This window comes from Salvelinus namaycush, chromosome 9 (assembly GCF_016432855.1).
Source record: "Salvelinus namaycush isolate Seneca chromosome 9, SaNama_1.0, whole genome shotgun sequence".
In the NCBI taxonomy this organism is placed as follows: domain Eukaryota; kingdom Metazoa; phylum Chordata; class Actinopteri; order Salmoniformes; family Salmonidae; genus Salvelinus; species Salvelinus namaycush.
The window spans coordinates 19,282,506-19,300,902 of NC_052315.1; the positions used below are offsets into that span (position 1 = coordinate 19,282,506).

At 42.1% G+C, this 18,397-nt stretch overlaps 1 protein-coding gene across 1 annotated transcript; it reads left to right on the forward strand.

Moving 5' to 3' along the window:
* The first annotated feature begins 330 nt into the window (after positions 1-330).
* On the forward strand, positions 331-16,812 carry LOC120053183 (cartilage intermediate layer protein 1-like). Its single transcript, XM_039000345.1, has 7 exons — positions 331-358; positions 1,231-1,500; positions 6,298-6,460; positions 6,629-6,909; positions 7,321-7,429; positions 7,577-7,734; positions 14,408-16,812. Exons 1-7 carry the CDS (start codon positions 331-333, stop codon positions 16,810-16,812), a joined length of 3,414 nt encoding a protein of 1,137 aa, XP_038856273.1.
* The last annotated feature ends 1,585 nt before the right edge of the window (positions 16,813-18,397 follow it).

Genomic DNA, 18,397 nt, shown 5'->3' on the forward strand with positions numbered 1-18,397 from the left:
AGTTCCCACTCAGCACTCACATTCCATTATGCTTACATTCAGTCTCGCTCCTTTGAATGAGCAGTCTGGTGGAATGAGACAATGGTGTTAACCTGCCAGGATCATATCAGAGCAAACAATAGCATGGATTCTACTTTATATTCACATGAGTGTAGTTTAATTTAAGCAACTATTCATTAAATCCAGTCCAAATTAATATGTAAGCCAACACATACATTATCCAGATACAGGAAATTAAAACTAAATACCTAATGTCACCACAGGGTTGAAAACCACTGGCTTTTAAATGAACAGAGAGACTAGAGAGAGAGGTCACTATGTCTGTTGAGAATGTCTACCGACGATAGCACACAGCACGGTGAGCACACATCCTGACAACGTCCACCAATAGATCACTTCACTTCTCTCTCGATGCCTCCCAAGGGACTCGTTCCAATGATGAAATCTATTATTCAGAGATCCATGGTATGTTGCTAATGCAATGCAGCGAGGCTGTTTCTTCACATCTTTGGAAAATCTCAGAGTTGAACATGTGGCAGACAAAAGCTAGACGACATGACACTTTCCCTCCTCATCTGCCTTCTGAGTTGGCTTGGAAAGAGTTTGGTCAACGCAGGCTCCCCTGGGCGTCTCTACTCAGCAGACAATGACAGTAGCAGACTATTCTCTTAAACTGTGCAACCTTGCGAGTGGCGCAGTGGTCTAAGGCACTGCGATGCAGTGCTAGCTGTGCAACTAGAGATTCTGGGTTCGAGTCCAGGCTCTGTCGCAGCCAGCCGCGACCAGAAGACCCATGGGGCGGCGCACAATTGGCCCAGCGTCGTCTGGGTTAGGGGAGGGTTTGGCCGGCAGGGATGTCCTTGTCCCTTTGTCGCACTAACGAATCCTGTGGTGGTCCGGGCGCAGTGCATGCTTTACACAGTCGCCAGGTGTACAGTGTTTCCTCCAACACATTGGTGCGGCTGGCTTCTGGGTTAAGTGGGCATTGTGTTAAGAAGCAGTGCGGCTTGGTTGGCTTGTGTTTCGGAGGACGCACGGCTCTCAACCTTCGCCTCTCCCGAGTCTGTACGGGAGTTGCAGCGATGAGACAAGACTGTAACTACCAATTGTATACCATGAAATTGGGGGAAAAAAGGAGTAAATAAAAACTAACTGTGCAACCTTACTCCCTAGTTGTGATTTGTATCTCCTTGTCTATGTCTCCCTTCTCCCAATCTGCATGTATGGCAGGCGTGACTGAATGGACGTCCTGGTTCAACATCGACCATCCAGGGGGGAATGGAGACTACGAGCGGTTAGAGGCCATCCAGTTCTACTACAGGGAGAGGGTGTGTGCCCGGCCGGTGGCCATGGAGGCCCGCACCACGGACTGGGTGGCAGCAGCAGAGACTGGGGAGGTGACTCATTCCAGCCTGGAGAAGGGCTTCTGGTGCATCAACAAGGAGCAGGCCTACGGACGCATCTGCTCCAACTACTACGTCCGCTTCCAGTGCCCACCAGGTACCCACAGACCACCATGCACCATGCCCCATTCACATAGGTTATAAAGTAGATGTGCTATAATAGCTTTGTGTTCAGGATTCTGAACCCATACTGTGCTTAGGGGATAATGGAATTTTGTGAGGGGATTAGCCAACTATCCATGTCACCCCTAGTTACTGTGCTGTATACTGAGCCGAAACAGAACCTCAGTGGAGGTAAAGCCACTTAAGCCATGCATCTGCTGCTCTGTTATGGCCACTAATGATCTGTTTTTTCTTTCCCCCCCCCTTTTCCCCCCTTTTTGGGGGGGGGGGGGGGTGGATCAGCTTAATATTGCAGAAAGATTGTTGATTCCATCAATGTAATTGTCTGCATCATTTCCAATCCCCCATATATTTTGGGGGTAAATATATATACTGTATATCCATATACATACACGTACATACCCATACATATGCATAAATAAACATTCATACATATATACAGTTGAAGTCAGAAGTTTACATACACTTAGGATGGAGTCATTAAAACCCGTTTTTCAATCACTCCACAAATTTCTTGTTAACAAACTATAGTTTCGGCAAGTCGATTAGGACATCTACTTTGTGCATGACACAAGTAATTTATCCAACAATTGTTTACAGACAGATTATTTCACTTATAATTCACTGTATCACAATTCCAGTGGGTCAGAAGTTTACATACACTAAGTTGACTGTGCCTTTAAACAGCTTGGGAAATTATGTCATGGCTTTAGAAGCTTCTTATAGACTAATTGACATCATTTTAGTCAATTGGAGGTGTACCTGTGGATGTATTTCAAGGCCTACCTTCAAACTCAGTGCCTCTTTGCTTGACATCACGGGAAAATCAAAAGAAATCAGCCAAGACCTCAGAAGAACAATTGTAGACCTCCACAACTCTGGTTCATCCTTGGGAGCAATTTCCAAATGCCTGAAGGTACCACATTCATCTGTACAAACAATAGATACGCAAGCATAAACACCATGGGACCACGCAGCTGTCATACCACTCAGGAAGCAGACGCGTTCTGTCTCCTAGAGATGAACGTACTTTGGTGTGAAAAGTGCAAATCAATCCAAGAACAACAGCAAAGGACCTTGTGAAGATGTTGGAGGAAACAGGTACAAAAGTATATATATCCACAGTAAAACGAGTCCTATATCAACATAACCTGAAAGGCCGCTCAGCAAAGAAGAAGCCACTGCTCCAAAACCACCATAAAAAAGCCAGACTACGGTTTGTAACTGCACATGGAGACTTTTTGGAGAAATATCCTCTGGTCTGATGAAACAAAAATAGAACTGTTTGGCCATAATGACCATCGTTATGTTTGGAGGAAAAAGGGGGAGGCTTGCAAGCCGAAGAACACCATCCCAACAGTGAAGCACGGGGGTGGTAGCATAATGTTGTGGGGGTGCTTTGCTGCAGGAGGGACTGGTGCACTTCACAAAATAGATGGCATCATGAGGAGGTAAATTATGTGGATATATTGAAGCAACATCTCAAGACATCAATCAGGAAGTTAAAGCTTGGTATATGTTGGTAAATGGCTCTTCCAAATGGATAATGACCCCAAGCATACTTCCAAAGTTGTGGCAAAATGGCTTAAGGACAACAAAGTCAAGGTATTGGAGTGGCCATCACAAAGCCCTGACCTCAATCCAATAGAACATTTGTGGGCAGAACTGAAAAAGCATGTGCGAGCAAGGAGGCCTACAAACCTGACTCAGTTACACCAGCTCTGTCAGGAGGAATGGGTCAAAATTCACCCAACTTATTGTGGGAAGCTTATGGAAGGTTACCCGAAACGTTTGACCCAGGTTCTACAATTTAAAGGTTAAAGGCAATGCTACCAAATACTAATTGAGTGTATGTAAACTTCTGACCCACTGGGAATGTGATGAAATAAATAAAACCTGAAATAAATAATTCTCTCTACTATTATTCTGACATTTCACATTCTTAAAATAAAGTGGGGATCCTAACTGACCTAAGACAGGGAATTTTTAATAGGATTAAATGATAGGAATTGTGAAAAACTGAGTTTAAATGTATTTGGCTAAGGTGTATGTAAACTTACAACTTTAACTGTACATACATATACATATGGATATACATACTTTTTTTTTTTTAAATATAGCTTTATTATTCCCCGCAAACCCTACCAACCTTCCCCCAATTGGAGTAAACTAATAAATAATAACACTTAGGTTTCTACCTTCAGTTTTTACATATTATACACATTTTACAGACACAATCTATTTTACAATAGTTATATTTTCTTTGTTTTTATGTCCTTCCTCTATTTCTGATGTCCATCCAGTTTGATTTCTATTTGTAACTGTGCTATTTCACAGAATTTCTGAACCTATATACATTTTACAGACCCCATATGTTTTACATTGGTTATCTTATTAGTCCCACCCTTCAGCGCCATTCAACCCCTCCCATCTATCTCTTAACACCATCCATTTTGGATTTCTATTTGCCATATATTTTCCAACTGTGCTGTGATGTTTCACACAAGTACTGAACCTTTCTATTCTCATAGCTTCTACAGATCGAAAATTAAAGATACATTTTTGTTGCTAAAATAATAATAATTTTATTGTTTGCTTGCCTCTTCCATTTTTGTGGTAATGCTGCAATTAGTTGGTTGTAATTTTGGGTAGAGCAGACATTTCCATATGTCTGTGTTAGCTGCATGTCCTATTTATGATATCATTCACAAAAATTATACCTTTTTTAAACATTTCATCGAAAAATCCATTTTTTTAATCAATTAGTATTTTTGAGTTTAACCACAATATTTGTTGTATTATTTGTTCTGCCTTTTCAGGTGGATTATTCAGAAATTGCAACCAACTTTCTAAGGCTTTTTTTTCTTACGATATTTTGGAGATTATTTCCTTTTCAAACAACCGAAAGTGAGCAGGTGTAATCTGAATAAAGGTGAAAAGGCCATTCTTGAACATGGGGTCAATTTACTAGAGAACCAGTTTGGATTTAAGTATAACTTTTGTATGACTGATGGCTTTAGTGAGAGGTCTAATGCCTTAATATTTCATCATTTCTGCCCTCCGAATTCGTTGTACAAATAGGCCCTTTTAATTTTGTCTGGCTTGCCATTCCAAATAAAATTGAATATTTTTTGTTCATATAATTTAAAAAGCAGGTCACTAGGAGTAGGCAAAAGAGACTAAAGAGTTAATCAGGGTGATTTTTCCACAAATAGACAGGTATTTTCCTTTCCATGGTAGCAAGATCTCATCTATTTTTGCTAACTTTCTATAAAAATGTATTGAAGTGAGATAATTTCTTTCTTTTGGGATTTGTATACCGAGTCTGTCCACGTCGCCCCACTAATGATCTGTTTGTCTTTTTTCAACTGTAAAAGTCCTGGACTTATTTTTTCAAACTACAGGCTACGTTACTTACATAAAGATGCCGTATCTTAATTTGAGACAGTTTGCTACAGCTAGAAAATAATCCTGCAGCAACAAGAAAGGTGAATTATGATGTGGATTATAATTAATGTACATTTTTTGTTAGGGCAAGTCAAATCAAGTGACATTTTAAAGTGGAAATTACAAACTTTAGAAGCCTTTTTAAACCTTGAGTACACTACAAGTTTGCATTTCCAAAAGAGTGATCAAATTAAGATCCTACATCTGTAATTCTCAGTCCAGGACTGGAATTTTAGGTCTGTGACCATTCTACCAATTCTATTTCTATGTGGATTCCATACTCACCCTTGTCACAATGTCTTGTCTTGTGTGTCCAGTTCAGGCCTACTGGATGGACTGGTCTGCCTGGGGCCCCTGCTCTGCTACAGCCTGTAATGACGTGGGCATTCAGGTCCGTCAGAGGAAGTGTATGAGCATCCAGCCCATGCCCTTGCTACTGGTTCCGCCATGCCAGGGGCCCCAGACAGAGAGGAGGGAGTGTGCCACCCTGCCATGTGAAGGTATCCTCACAACACAACCTACACATAGACCTACAGTGTACATACCATGACAATATTTAACATCAAGCCTAACATAATAATTATAATTTTACGTAATTCATTCCCTACCAAGAGACTGACCAGCTGATCGGGGTCATTATTGACATGAAGATAATCCCAACAGATCTGAGATGGAGCTGCAGTATGCGGCTGTTAATAAATACAGTGACTACGGCCACAGTAGAGCCAATGCTGAACCACTCTTAGAAAAAAGGGTTCAGCTGTCCCCATAGGATAACCATTTTTGGTTCCAAGTAGAACCCTTGTGGGTTCAATGTAGAACCCTCTGTGGAAAGGGTTCTACATGGAACCAAAAATAGTTATTCAAATGGTTCTCCTATAGGGACAGCCGAATAACGCTATTACATTCTAGATAACACCTTTTTTCTAAGAATGTACATAAAACCATCTTCTCCACATGCCACAGTTTTGCTAACTTCTCCCTAACATGGACTTCTAACAATTATCTGTCACCATCGTCAACACACCTTCAATGTTCATAAAGCTCCAGGGGCTTTGATCAGGAGGAGGCTGTCACTGTGCACTTCCCTCTCTAATGATCATCAGTGGCAGCACTGTCTCTGCTATCTCCCAGAAAGAGGAGGAAACTACCTGATATGTAACAATTCTGTTACGGCACACTTTCATCAGGTGACCAGTAGCCTGGCAAAAGTCCTGTGATAATATTTTTTACAATGCATCTTTCCTTTCACCTTTCTTTGAAGCTACAGTTAGATTATATGGATCATTCATGTTTATGTCCCATGTCTCTGTTGTTTGACTAGCCAAGTGGACTCAGTGGGGTACGTGGGGAGCATGCTCAGTGACCTGCGGCAAGGGTCGCAGGATCAGAAGGAGGACCTGTGTGAGAACCTCTATAACAGTGCAGTGTGTTGGTCGAGCAGCTGAAATCCAGAAATGTGGGAAAAATCCATGCCCACGTAAGTCGTAAATCTAAAGAAACATACACAATATGGCTGTAAAATCTGAATAATCATTCTAATCATGTGTAATAGTATGCCTAATGTATTGTGTGTGGGTGTTATTGTGTATGTCTGTGTGTGTGTGTGTATCTGCAGCCAAATGTAAGCGTGAGTGTCCCGATGGCCGTCCCAGTGAGGACTGTAGCCGCTGTGTGTGTGTGGGCCACATGCTCCAAGGAGAGGTACTCAGTATGACCGGTGTCCCCGTGATGGGGGCCAGGATAGCGCTGGCCAGCAGACCCAAGATCATCCGTACCCGCACTGACGCCAAAGGCCTCTTCAGGCTCCCAGGGGTCTGCTCCAGCTCCCCCAGCCAGCTCTACATCAGGAAGGAGAAGTTTGCCCCGGCCACTGCATCCACCTCCAGCAACAGCAGCGGGTCATCCTGGGTACGGGCAGTTCTAAAGTACGCAGGTGAGTTATACTAAGTTAGTAATATCAACAAATATCCCAATGATGAAGTATGTTCTCTATGTACTTAGTACTGCTTTGAGCCAGTCAGTCTGTCATTATAACCATCCATCTACTGTAGCCAGACTAAGGTAAGGACATTTAAAACTACAATACGGACCACTGGAGGAAAGTCTGAAGTAGTTGAGTCCTTTACATGCACATATACATGGAAACTAAATCAAAATAAATGCAGTCACAGGGGAAGTATTTCACCATAATCCCACACCAATCATTGTTCATAAGTACGGAGACCAAGAAGAGTTTAAACTGTAGGCCTGATTACGTTTTATTTAGATCAGGATGCCTTTGTGGTACCATTCACAACAGTCCCAGAGCCAGGTTTTCAAGGATTTGTTTCCTACTGCTTTGCAGAGAAGCCATACATTGTAAAGCACCCAGAGGACAAAGTGCGCTATGAGGGACAGCGTGTGATGTTATGCTGCAAGGCAGCAGGGGCGCCCATGCCAGACAAGTACTACTGGTATGATCATGCATTCCTTTGTTCATTTGCCAGAAAAAAATCTTTCAAATGTTTTTGGGGAACATGACTAGATAACACATTATATTAAACAACTTACAAACATTACATTTTCAGTATAGGTTTTTAACGGTATGTTCTTCTCTCCAGGTATCACAATAGGACCCTATTGGACCGGAACGTGTTCAAATATGAAGAGGATCTGGTGCTGAGAGACCTGAAGCCTGAGCAGACAGGACATTACTACTGTAAAGCCAGCAGCCAAACAGGAAGCATCAAGTCCTCACAGGCATTCCTCAGCGTTATCGGTACGTATAGACCCTATCCATCAAATCCTGTACTGTACCTGTAGGAATGGACAGTATGGAAAGACACTGCAGAAAACTGAATGAGAGTGAGGAAAAAACCCTGCAGAAAATCTACTGTATCTGTAACATCGAAAAAATACACCCAAGTAAAATAAGATCATAAAATATCAAGGCCTCCAGAATCTGGCAGTACCTGGAGCAGTAAGGTTTAATTATGTTTGCATTGGTATAAAGCAGCCTTTTCTAAACAGAGATTATTTACATTATTTATAATAGACAGTAAAAACCAAAATCCCACTTCTCCAGAACTCCCCTTATTGAAGTGAAATCCAAGATTGTCAATAAATCCTGTTAGTCAAACAAGTATGCGTTTCCGCATCCGTGCGGGGTAGATACACATTGTGCGTATTCCCCAGTTGCTTGTTAGCCACGATATAGATTGACAAAAAGGGTCTGCGGGGGAGTGTGCTAAAGCATTCAGCTACGGGCTTCTACAGGAGGATATGTTCTGGCTCTGAGTCACTGCAGCCTGAGAGATTTGCCCCTGTGAATAGAACAACAACACCTGGAACACCAAGGCTCTGAGTGAAGAATGATTAACCTGCTTCATGCTACCAGCCCATTGTGGTTCTCATCACTAGGGAACATTAGGCTACACTCCAGTTGGTTAATAAAACATTCCATCCATATTTAAAGACAGGACTACCGTTTTCTTTTTGTTTCTATTAGTTATTTAATTCATTTTTTTTTAATGCAGAGGGGCCAGGAAATGACATATTGGGTAATACAGTTGAAGTCGGAAGTTTACATACACCTTAGCCAAATACATTTAAACTCAGTTTTTCACAATTTCTGACATTTAATCCTAGTAAAAATTCCCTGTTTTAGGTCAGTTAGGATCACCACTTCATTTTAAGAATGTGACATGTCAGAATAATAGTAGGGAGAATTATTTATTTCAGCTTTAATTTCTTTCATCACATTCCCAGTGGGTCAGAAGTTTACATACACTCAATTAGTATTTGGTAGCATTGCCTTTAAATTGTTGAACCGGGGTCAAACGTTTTGGGTAGCCTTCCACAAGCTTCCCACAATAAGTTGGGTGAATTTTGACCCATTCCTCCTGACAGAGCTGGTGTAACTGAGTCAGGTTTGTAGGCCTCCTTGCTCGCTTTTTAAGTTCTGCCCACACATTTTCTATAGGATTGAGGTCAGGGCTTTGTGATGGAAACTCCAATACCTTGACTTTGTTGTCCTTAAGCCATTTTGCCACAACTTTGGAAGTATGCTTGGGGTCATTGTCCATTTGGAAGGCCCATTTGCAATCAAGCTTTAACTTCCTGACTGATGTCTTGAGATGTTGCTTCAATATATCCACATAATTTTCCTACCTCATTACCCCACCTATTTTGTGAAGTGCACCAGTCCCTCCTGCAGCAAAGCACCCCACAACATGATGATGCCACCCCCATGCTTCACGGTTGGGATGATGTTCTTCGGCTTGCAAGCCTCCCCCTTTTTCCTCCAAACATAACGATTATCATTATGGCCAAACAGTTCTATTTTTGTTTCATCAGACCAGAGGACATTTCTCCAAAAAGTACGATCGTTGTCCCAATGTGCAGTTGCAAACCGTAGACTGGCTTTTTAATGGCGGTTTTGGAGTAGTGGCTTCTTCCTTGCTGAGCGGCCTTTCAGGTTATGTCGATACAGGACTTGTTTTACTGTGGATATATATACTTGTACCTGTTTCCTCCAGCATCTTCACAAGGTCCTTTGCTGTTGTTCTGGGATTGATTTGCACTTTTCGCACCAAAGTACGTTCATCTCTAGGAGACAGAACACGTCTCCTTCCTGAGTGGTATGATGGCTGCGTGGTCCCATGGTGTTTATACTTGTGTATCTATTGTTTGTACAGATGAACGTGGTACCTTCAGGCATTTGGAAATTGCTCCCAAGGATGAAACAGACTTGTGGAGGTCTACAATTTCTTTTCTGAGGTCTTGGCTGATTTCTTTTGATTTTCCCATGATGTCAAGCAAAGAAGCACTGAGTTTGAAGGTAGGCCTTGAAATAAATCCACAGGTACACCTCCAATTGACTAAAATTATGTCAATTAGCCTATCAGAAGCTTCTAAAGCCATTACATTATTTTCTGGAATTTTCCAAGCTGTTTAAAGGCACAGTCAACTTAGTGTATGTAAACTTCTGACCCACTGGAATTGTGATACAGTGAATTATAAGTGAAATAATCTGTCTGTAAACAATTGTTGGATAAATTAGTTGTGTCATGCACAAAGTAGATGTCCTAACCGACTTGCCAAAACTATAGTTTGTTAACAAGAAATTTGTGGAGTGGTTGAAAAACGATTTTTAATAACTCCAACCTAAGTGTATGTAAACTTCTGACTTCAACTGTATATATCAGGCTAGGCGTCCCGCTAGCGGGACAACTTCTGGTGAAACTGGAGGGTGCGCAATTCAAATAAATAGTCATAAAAATGATGGACATTAAACATGTAGGTACATACAATCGGTTTTATCGGTTGAAAGCTTAAATTCTTGTTAATCTAACTGCACTGGCCGATTTACAGTAGCCATTACATCGAAAGCATGCCATGCGATTGTTTGAGGACGCCGCCCCACATCAAAATATTTTTCCACCGGCCGACAGGTTTCATAAATTCACAAATAGTGATTAAATATTCACTTACTTTTTGAAAATCATCCTATGATTTGTCATCCAAAGGGTCCCAGCTATAACATGTAGTGTCGTTTTGTTAGATAAAATCCTTCTTTATATCCCAAAAAGTCTGTTTAGTTGGCGCCATCGATTTGAGTAATCCACTCGTTCAACATGCAGAGAAAGGAATCCCAAAACTTTGTTAACTCCGTATGGCTGCATCCCGCTACCGGGATCGATATGACAGCAGCCAGTGAACGTGCAGGGCGCCATTTTCAAAACATAAAAAATCTCAGAATTAAAATTCCTCAAACATACATGTATCTCATACCATTTTAAAGCTATTCTTGTTGTTAATCCCACCACAGTGTCCGATTTCAAATATGCTTTACAGCAAAAGCACCACAAACGATTATGTTAGGTCACCACATATAGCCACAGAAAAACACAGCCATTTTTTTTCCTGTGAAAGAGAGGAGTTTCAAAAGCACAAATAGAGATAAAATTAATCACTAACCTTTGATGATCTTCATCAGATGACACTAATAGGACTTCATGTTACACAATACATGTATGTTTTGTTTGATAAAGTTCATATTTATCAAAATATGAGTTTACATTGGCGCGTTACATTCACTAGTTCCAAAAACATCCAGTGATTTTGCATAGCCACATCATTCAACAGAAATACTCATCATAAATGTAGATGATAATACAAGTTATACACATGGAATTATAGATATACCTCTCCTTAATGCAACCGCTGTGTCTGATTTCAAAAAAACTTTACGGAATAAGCCAGCCATGCAATAATCTGAGACGGCGCTCAGAAAAATTTGTCACAATTAGCCGCCATGTTAACGTCAACATAAACAAGAAATGACATGATAAATATTCCCTTACCTTTGATGATCTACATCAGAAAGCACTCCAGGAATCCCAGGTCCACAATAAATGTTTGTTTTGTTCGATAATGTCCGTTATTTATGTCCAAATACCTTCTTTTGTTAGCGCGTTTGGTATACATATCCAAACGCTCATTCTGGTCAGCGTTACATCTGACAAAAACTTCAAAAAGTTATATTACAGGTCGAAGAAACATTTCAAACTAAGTACAGAATCAATCATTAGGATGTTTTTAACATATAGCTTCAATAAAGTTCCAACCGGAGTATTCCTTCTTGTCTTCGTGAGAAATGGAACGCAAGTGGGTACCATGAGGAATAAGCGTGATCAGAAAATGGCTGACTGCCAGACACCTGAAAGATTCTGCTATCATTCACTCCCACAACATCATAGAAGTCTCATTATAATTTATATTGATGGTTGACATCTAGTGGAACCCCTAGGCAGTGCAACATCATTAATATCTCAAGGGGATTTCATTGGGGACTCTGGTGAATACATACAAAGCTCAGATTTCTCACTTCCTGTTTTGATTTCTCCTCAGGATTTTTCTTGCCATATGAGTTCTGTTATACTCACAGACATCATTCAAACAGTTTTAGAAACTTTAGAGTGTTTTCTATCTAATACTAATAATACTATGCATATATTAGCAACTGAGACTGAGGAGCAGGCTGTTTACTTTGGGCAACTTATTCATCCAAGCTACTCAATACTGCCCCCCAGCCATTAAAACAAGTCAAAATATGTTTCTATTGACTCCTCAGATACCCTAACATGTAATCAAACTATAATATTTCATACGGAAAGAAGTATGTTCAATAGGAAACCAATATTAGCAGGTGCATCTTGTCTTCCTCGTGCGCCCAAACACGAATTTCCAATAGTTTGTCCCAGTACTAAAACTCATTATTCTTACTCGTTTTGGAAGAAACAAGCCTGAAACCTTGAACATATAGTGTTGACACCCTGTGGAAGCCATAGGAATTGCATACTGGTAGCTAGATTTTGTTATTTCCCTCTACTTTCCATTGTAAGAGCATGTGCTCTGAAAGAAAATAATTCTGTTTGGTTTTTCTTTGGATTTTCTCCAACCATGTCTATTGTGTTAAAGTCTCCTACATTATTTTAACATTTCTACAAACTTCAAAGTGTTTTCTTTCCAATGGTACCAAGTATATGCATATCCTGGCTTCAGGGCCTGAGCAACAGGCAGTTTACTTTGGCCACGTCAGTCAGGGGGAAATTGAGAAAAAGGGACCCTAGCCTGAAGAAATTCAGGCTGTTCCATCTGTCTGCAACAATCTTTTTCTTTAGAGGATAGGGAGTCTAAGAGGAACATTGGAGCGTAACCTCAGCTATGATATCATGAACATGATTCCTTTTGCAAGTCAATATTAGGAAGGGAGTTCCCGAATGTTTGGTATTCTCAGTGTATACAGTGGCAAGAACAAGTATGTGAACCCATTGGAAATACCTGGATTTCTGCATAAATTGCTCATACAATTTGATCTGATCTTCATCTAGGTCACAACAATAGACAAACACAGTCTGCTTAAACTAATAACACACAAACAATTATACGTTTTCATGTCTTTATTGAACACACTGTGTAAACATTCACAAGTATGTGAACCCTTGGATTTAATAACTGGTTGACCGTCCTTTGGCAGCAATAACCTCAACCAAACATTTTCTGTAGTTGCGGATCAGACCTGCACAATGGTCAGGAGGAATTTTGGACCATTCCTCTTTACAAAACTGTTTCAGTTAAGCAATATTCTTGGGATGTCTGGTGAGAACTACTCTCTTGAGGTCATGCCACAGCATCTCAATCGGGCTGAGGTAAAGACACTGACTGGGCCACTCCAGAAGGTGTATTTTCTTCTCTTGAAGCCATTCTGTTGTTGATTTACTTCTGTGTTTTGGGTCATTGTCCTATTGCATCACGCAACTTCTGTTGAGATTCAATTGGCAGATAGATAGCCTAACATTCTCCTGCAAAATGTCTTGATGAACTTGGAAATTCATTTTTACGTCGATGTTATTAAGCTGTCCATGCCCTGAGGCAGCAAAGCAGCCCCAAACATGATGCTCCATCCACCGTACTTTACAGTTGGGATGAGGTTTTGATGTTCGTGTGCTGTGCCTTTTTTTCATCCACACATGGTGTGTGTTCCTTCCAAACAACTCAACTGTAGTTTCATCTGTCCACAGAATATTTTGCCAGTAGCGCCAGGGAACATCCAAGTGCCCTTTTGCAAACTTCAGATGTTTTTTTTGGACAGCAGTGCCTTCTTCCGTGGTATCGTAGACTCGTCAACAGAGATGTTAGCATGTTCCAGAGATTTCTGTAAGTCTTGAGCTGACACTCTAGGATTCTTCTTAACCTCATTGAGCATTCTGCGCTTTGCTCTTGCAGTCATCTTAGAAGGACGGCCACTCCCAGGGAGAGTAGCAACAGAGCTGAACTTTCTCCATTTATAGACAATTTGTCTTACCATGGACTGATGAACATCAAGGCTTTTGGAGATACTTTTGTAACCCATTCCAGCTTTTTGCAAGTCAACAATGTTTTATCTTAGGTCTTCTGCGATCTCTTTTGTTTGCAGCATGGTTCACATCAGGCAATGCTTCTTGTGAATAGCAAACTCAAATTTTGTGAGTGCTTTTTTTATAGGGCAAGGCAGCTCTAACCAACATCTCCAATCTCGTCTCATTGATTGGACTCCAGGTTAGCTGACTGGAATTCGCTTTTGGAGAATTCATTAGCCTAGGAATTCACATACTTTCCCCAACCTACACTGTGAATGTTTAAATTATGTATTCAATATAGACAAGAAAAATATAATAATGTGTGTGTTATTAGTTTAAGCACACTATGTTTGTCTATTGTTGTGACTTAGATGAAGATCAGATCAAATATGATGATCAATTTATGCAGAAATCCAGGTAATTCCAAAGGGTTCACATACTTTTTGTTGCCACTGTGTGTGCATTATATGCATTATGCATGTGTGTGTTTACATCCATAAAACATGAGTATAATCTCATTGCTAACTCTATGCACTGTGTATTCCACAGCTAAAGGCACGCCGGCATGCAACCCCACACCTAAGAACCACCTCATTAGGCTGCCCATGGACTGTGTTCAGCCTGGGACTGACTCTAAGCTCTACAACGCTGGCCGCTGCACCCACAACAAGTGTGTAGGCTCCCTGGACTTCGACCTGCGCTGCAGGGATGGAGGTGGCTACTGCTGCGGGGTCCAAAAGATGGAGAGCCGGGTGATCAACTGTGGGAGCTACAGCCTACCCATCAAAGCTGTGACTGAGTGTGGCTGTCTGAAGTGTGTGGTGCCCAAGGTGCTTGTGCGTGGCAGGGTGGTCACAGTTGACAACAATGAACCACTGCGTTTCGGGCACATGTACGTTGGCAAGGAGAGAGTGGGCACCACAGGGTACAAAGGAGGTTTCACGCTCAATATAACCCCAGACACAGAGAGGCTAGTGGTCAACTTTGTGGATCCCACTGAAAAATTCATTGACACTCCTAAGGTGTTTATCTTTGACAAGAGAGGGGGCTCTGTTTACCATGACGTGAAGGTGATGAGAAAGCAGGAACCTATTGATATCAATGCTGGAGAGACAAATACCATTGACTTAGGAGAAATCAAAGGAGAGGACCCCATTGGACAGATTGTCATACCTCCAAATTCTTTCCACAAAAACAATGGGGAGGTGTACGAAGGTACGGTGAAAGCCAGTGTCACCTTCATTGACCCCAGGAACATCACCACAGCTGCTGCAGCGCCTGGTGATCTCAACTTTGTGGACGATGAGGGTGACATGCTTCCACTGAGGACATATGGGATGTTTTCCGTTGACTTCAGAGATGAGATGAACCAGGAAGTCCTAGGGGCTGGAGCGGTACAAGTACTCCTAGACACACAGCACGTCAAAATGCACGAACACATTCCCAAAATGAAACTGTGGTCCCTCAACCCAGACACAGGTGTCTGGGAGGAGGAGAGTGACTTTCACTACACTCAGACCACATCTGGTGGTAATGGACGGCGCAAGCGAGAGGAGCGTACTTTCCTCATAGGTAACATGGAAATCAGGGAGCGCCGACTTTTCAACCTGGATGTGCCTGAGAACCGCCGCTGCTACGTCAAAGTGAGGGCGTACATGAGTGACAAATTTCTGGCCACTGAGCAGTTGGAAGGTGTGGTCATCAGCCTGATAAACCTGGAGCCCAAGCCTGGCTTCTCCTCTAACCCCAGAGCATGGGGTCGCTTTGACAGTGTGATAACTGGACACAACGGCGCCTGCCTGCCAGCCTTCTGTGATGCTCAGGTGCCTGATGCTTACACAGCTTACGTCACAGGCATTATGGGTGGTGAAGAACTGGAAGCAGCTCCCTCAACCCCCAAGATGAACCCAAACATCATTGGTGTGTCTCAGCCATATTTAGACAAGATAGACTACCGGCGTTCAGACCACAATGATCCAGCTCTTAAGAAAACAGCCTTCAGAATCAACTTGGCAAAACCCAACCCCAATCATTTGGAAGAGACCAACGGGCCAATATACTCCTATCAGAGTTTAATATCCTGTGAAAATGCTGAAGTCAATGCCAACCATTTCCGATTCTTCAGAGTGGAAAAGGACAAATACGAATATAACGTTGTGCCCTTTCAAGAGAACGACTTAACATCGTGGACAGGTGACTACCTCTCTTGGTGGCCCAACCCTCAAGAGTTCAGGGCTTGCTTCATCAAGGTCAAGATCCAGGGGCAAAGGGAGGTTATGATAAGGTCACAGAACCATGGAGGCACCCATCCTGAGACTGCAGGCCAGCTGTACGGCATCAGAGACATCCGCAGTACCCGCGACATGCACGTGGCCAACATCTCAGCAGCTTGCCTTGAGTTCAAGTGCAGTGGTATGCTCTTCGACCAAGCCGCAGTCGATAGGTCCCTCATATCAGTCCTCCCACAGGGCAACTGTCGGAGAGTGGGCATCAACAGCCTCTTAAAGGAGTACCTGACCAAGCACCCCCCTACCTCACAGAACAACGAGTCCCATGCCTTCAACATGCTGGCCCCCGTCGACCCCTTGGGGCACAACTATGGCATCTACACAGTCACGGACCAGAACCCAAGGGTGGCAAAAGAGATCGCCATTGGACGCTGTTTTGACGGTACCTCTGACGGCTTCTCCAGAGAGATGAAGTCAGACACTGGGGTTGCTCTGACTTTCAGCTGCCCAGAGAGGACTTTAACCAGAGAGAGTCTCTTCCAACGCCTCCAGACAAACCCCAGCCAGACCCTGTCTCAGATGGCAAGGGACATGAGGGAGGCGCAGGGGCTGCAGGTCCGAGGAAGGTCCTCCCGGGTAGTGACCTACCCCTCTGAATCCACGAGCCGCAGATCCAGCTTCTCTAGCAGGAGGAGATCTACGATGCGGACACAGGACCGGCAGTAGATCTGCCGTTAAGTGAGTTACAAGTTTTCGTTGTGCCACAGAGTGTAAACAAAAGTAGTATTTTTAGTGTGTGTAAAGTTTTCCACGTTCTGTACTTGAATCCTAATAACTTTAATTTATTCCTAGGTCTTTGGGTTAGAAATGAAGATGACTTACTCTCACAAACAAAAGAAGGAAATGTCAAGTTGTGTCAGCCTGGTGATGTTGGATGTGAACTTTCTCTGAACACAGTACGGTAATCTATTGAAACAGTAACCACTCCAGCAAAACCACACAGGAGAGAGAAATTAAGACTTTTTTTCTCTGAAACTTACTGGAAGGGTTTGGCAATACATATCAGTATTAATTGTATTCCTTGAGAAGAAATACATTTCTTTAGCTTTCATCAGTCCAGTAAAGCAAAGGATATTTATTTAATTGGCATTAATAGGATTTTAAGACGGAAACCAATTTCCGAGAAATATTTGGATTTATCGCGTTCCACATTAACCATCGTTAACCAACCCTCTTTTCTGATATCTCTGATCGCTTGAGTTATAACCAACTGCAACTGTAAACGCCAGTCGAAATGATAAACACTTCATAATCAGTCAACGCTTTCCAAGATCAAAGGAACATGAGGTCCTAGTGATCTAGTTTGTTTGTAACAGACAGTGGGCCCCTTTTCTAGAAACCAGGAAGTATTTTCTGCCAAAAATAGGCATTATTTAAGAAGATGCAATGGGGTGCAAGGAGTTATTGAGTTTGTGGAACAGAGGACGCTTCTTAGTGCGCTTGTTTCTTGCGTTTTTCTCTCCAAATAAGTATGTCACATTTCCAACTGAGATCCAGACCTTTACTCTAACCTGAATACAACATACAACATGCACCAGGCCCCAGCCAACACAAGCGTCCCTTATCAAAACGCATCTCAGCAAGTTGACTGAACAGAGCCTGCGGTAGGGGACCTGGGAGAGAGAGGAGATTGTGGGGGATGACACAATTCCCTTCAGTCCTCAGTTCCCACAAAGTCCCCAAGTACTCATCCAACACACCTCTCTGTCTGTTCTTCAACATCCCCCCAACATTACTGTCAGGAATGTAAAAAAACTAAAACAAATCAACATCAAAGAAGAAACCCTATTTATACATTGCAGATAATTAGCTAGGTTAGTTCCAAGACTAAATTGACTGTATTGTTGTTAAATGTGGGAGTGTCTGTCTTTGTCTCATCAAGTGCAATAGCTATGTTCTATTTTGACCTGAGAGCCCTTGCAAATCATCACGTGACAAGCCAATTATATACTGCACCAGGTACTGCTGGTAAATAGGGTAAATCCTTCAGTAAGTTTGGCTGTGGTATACCGAGTGTATTTGTAAAGGAGCTTGTACAGGATTCAATTGCTTTTTGAATTACAGTGTATAACAATCATTTAAATGTTAGGTAATCATTTTACACTGTCAGTACCACATATATTTCTGATATTTCTGCAATCTGCTCCCATTATAATGTTTTCATATCTTGCTGCATGACGCATTAACTTTTAGCAAGAAGTGTACAATCATATTTTCAGTTTAGAGAACACAGTCCCTTTCCAGAGGGACA